Source organism: Coregonus lavaretus, assembly GCF_964263955.1.
Source record: "Coregonus lavaretus genome assembly, chromosome: 38".
NCBI lineage: Eukaryota > Metazoa > Chordata > Actinopteri > Salmoniformes > Salmonidae > Coregonus > Coregonus lavaretus.
This window is the reverse complement of record NC_140025.1, coordinates 22,264,870-22,268,026: the sequence shown is the minus strand read 5'-3', so window position 1 is coordinate 22,268,026 and position 3,157 is coordinate 22,264,870. Positions and strand designations below refer to the sequence as shown.

Sequence of the window (3,157 nt, the reverse complement as noted above, 5' to 3'; positions counted from 1 at the left end):
ACAATTGGCCTATTCATAATCAATAGACCAACGTTATTATACCATTAGGTTTTTAGGGAGGTTTTCAGCAATTGACCAATGTGCGTTATAACACCACAAGAAAACAAAAAAAATGTGGGAAATAAACATTTACTTTTCTTTTTTTAAAGATATTGTACAGTATACAATATCCACAATCTTTAAGTATTTATTATGAACACACATATAAATAAAGACAACACAAAATGGTAGCCGGATTTCTATTTACAACGCGTGTTGCGTACTGTGCAAACTGAACGCATTCGCGTGCGGGTGGCCGTTGAAAAAGTTGAAGTAGTGATGGTCAAGTCCTTGCACTGGTGACAAGTAGCCACCGTGGTGCTGTTGCGTCGGCGCGGAAAGCGGCACCGTTGGGTACGAGATGGTCGGGCTGCGCGCCGTGCTGTGCCAAGAGAAGTGTCCGGGTGGGCTCTGCTGAAACACGGAGTCACTGGGGCTGTGGCTCTGGTGTGACTCCGGGGAGGAGTGCAACTGGCACAGATAATCTGCTTGGTCTGGCAACGCGCCAAGGGAGCCGAACACCGGCTCGGTGACAACCCGGGACTTGGACTGAAGAAAGGCCAGGATCCTTGCATACTTGATGTCTTTGGTCTCGACCCTCTCCTCGGTGGTCAGGTAGTGCACCAGGTTCTTCATGCACTCGTGGTAGCCGTAGTGGAAGTAGTTGGCAAACTCCCCCAGTAGCTCACCTGAAAGGAATCCGAAGAAGGGGACGATTAGAAAACACACCGAAACTCCACTATTCTTTAGGCTATTACGTTCAAATATGAGGATATATTTACGATATAGACTACAGTGATGATGATTGATATTACGACGATAAATATGTCAACGAGACAGCCGGAATGGAGTGAAAGAAGGTGGAACCGGATACTGATGCGCTCTGGGTGAGAGCCCCGGGTCCGTGGGCTTTGGAGCGGACAGGAATACGCACCTTTTTCTCTGCCCCGGGGGAAGTCTGCGGAGTGGAGCGCTCGTAGATACTGAACTGTCATCTCCAGAATCTCGGCCTTCTCCAGCTTTCCCGAGTTCTATCATCAGAAAAAAAAGTTATTAGATAAAGCATATTAAATCGTTTAAATACACTAAATCAAACAGATTACCCTACAGATGGCAGACATTATGTAGGCTACGCTATTTGTCACGCATAGCAAGGATTTAATACAATGAGTAGGCTAAATAAGAAATATATTTAAATATATTTAGCCAATATGTAAGAAATATATTTAGCCAATATAAAACGAATAAGATAATTTAGGCTATCGGTTAGGAATTGTGAATAAGATTATTTAATTTTACAACTGTACTGTAGGCTACCTGTTTCGCGCGCGCCATTGGCACGGTTTTCCCCAGTTCGTTTAGGCAGCGGTTGATGCGGTCCCGTCTTCTTTTTTCTATCACTTTATGGGAGATGGGAGTTCTCTGTTGAAAAATAACAACGCAAATGATTAGACAAACAAACATAATCAACCGTAGGACCGGTCTAAAGTGTACAGCTCTGGAAACCTAGAACAAAAAGCTGATTGAAACTAGAATGAAGACGAAACTACTTGGAAACCAAACGGCAAAGAGACGCATAGCCTATCCTACTGGTAACCTTGGTGCACTTTGGTGCACTAGAGCGCAACAGCGCTAGCGAGTATCGCATGGACCAAGGCAGGTGCCAAGGCTCAAACACAACCATGGAGTATGGCACACATGGGCTTCGAACAGTAAATTATACTATTGCAGTGATAACTTAACCCACTTTTCTTCTTTAAATGTATTAGCTACATTTTAGTCGTTTTTGCTAACTCAAATGTGTACTATATTGGTTACGTTTTCACTAGAGCGCGCAAAAGCATAGTAGGCTATCCGATCGATTTCCATGGACTCAAATTTCGCCTTTGACTACACATAGACATAATGATGGTACATTATGAGTACCAAAGTAAATTATTGTAATAAATATTAAAATAACGACTAGAAAATGCAGGTTTCCATCCCAGAGCGCACAAGGGGAGCGCCTACCTTGCGATCCTTCATCTTGGATGCCATCCTTTGGCAAAGTGCTGATAAAGTTCTAATTAAAAATATTAGTGCCAGGAGGCAGTTTGGATATATGTTCCTTAGCTTGTAGACTAGGCAGACTGAGAGGTGAGCTGAGAAGCTGCCCCTTATAAAGCGATCATCCGAGGGACTCCAGCATTCATGGTCTAAATTATTCCATAGGATTAAAGAGCAAGCTTCTGGTAAATGTGTGCATTTAGGATCAGTTAAAGAACAAGTAAAAAATCTGAAGCCATCAGATAGCAGGGGGCAGACTTGCTTTGTTCATCCACGTGGCTGTTCAAAAGACATGCACGTGATTACTTTTAGAATATTATTTGCATAGTAACAACCCATGCGGGAAATGTGAACTGAGCCTTGGGTTCGCCTGATCCGACGGGGCGCAGTGCGCGCACTGAAAACAAAGCCGCCGAAAAAAGACCCTTCTTTCTTCCAACTCGCGTTTCTCACACGATCGCCTGTTTACAAATCCCAGCAAGCGATCTTAACTTCCATCCAAGCCCTGTCTGAGTTTTAAGGCCTGTCCAGTGCCATTAGAGTAATTAAGTAAGCCTTTAATAGGCTGTTCCGCCAAGTTCAAGGGAGATATTTTGGAGACGGAGTCCCCCCGTTTGTTCTCAGCGTTTCTCACACGACTTGGTGACACGTCCATCTTTTATGAGAGATGGCAAGCTTTTTGTTTACATTCTTTATTTCGTGGGAGTCCTAGGCAGGTGTGTGATTGGCCAGGCACACGAGCGTCGCCTGCGTACCGGCCGGCGTCCTCAGCAGTATTTGGCACACGAGGGTTACCCACCACCGAGGACTCTTTGGAGAGGCTCAATTTGTATCCTATTATCCTATAAGAAAATGTCTATTGAGTCGAGTGAATAGTTTCATTGGCCTAAATTTTAATAATGCCGTGAAAGAATAAAGAAGAATGCAGCTGGTGTGAACGTGCATTATCCCCGTCACCTGCGTCAGGGGTAGCCTGGAGACCCCTATTCATTTGCCTAATTTCGGTCAACTTAACAAACTTTGGGAGAAATTATTCTGGTATTGTTGTGAAGGGTGAAGCTTTCTGATCGAA

The 3,157-nt window shown here is 44.1% G+C and overlaps 1 protein-coding gene across 1 annotated transcript; it reads right to left on the bottom strand.

Moving 5' to 3' along the window:
• Positions 1–243: 243 nt before the first annotated feature.
• helt (helt bHLH transcription factor) lies at positions 244–2,076 on the bottom strand (the record flags this gene model as incomplete). The annotated part of the gene is made up of 4 exons (XM_084155147.1): positions 244–728; positions 974–1,070; positions 1,357–1,461; positions 2,050–2,076. The coding sequence occupies 4 exons, from the start codon at positions 2,074–2,076 to the stop codon at positions 244–246; spliced, it is 714 nt and encodes a 237-aa protein (XP_084011273.1).
• Between the last annotated feature and the right edge of the window lie 1,081 nt (positions 2,077–3,157).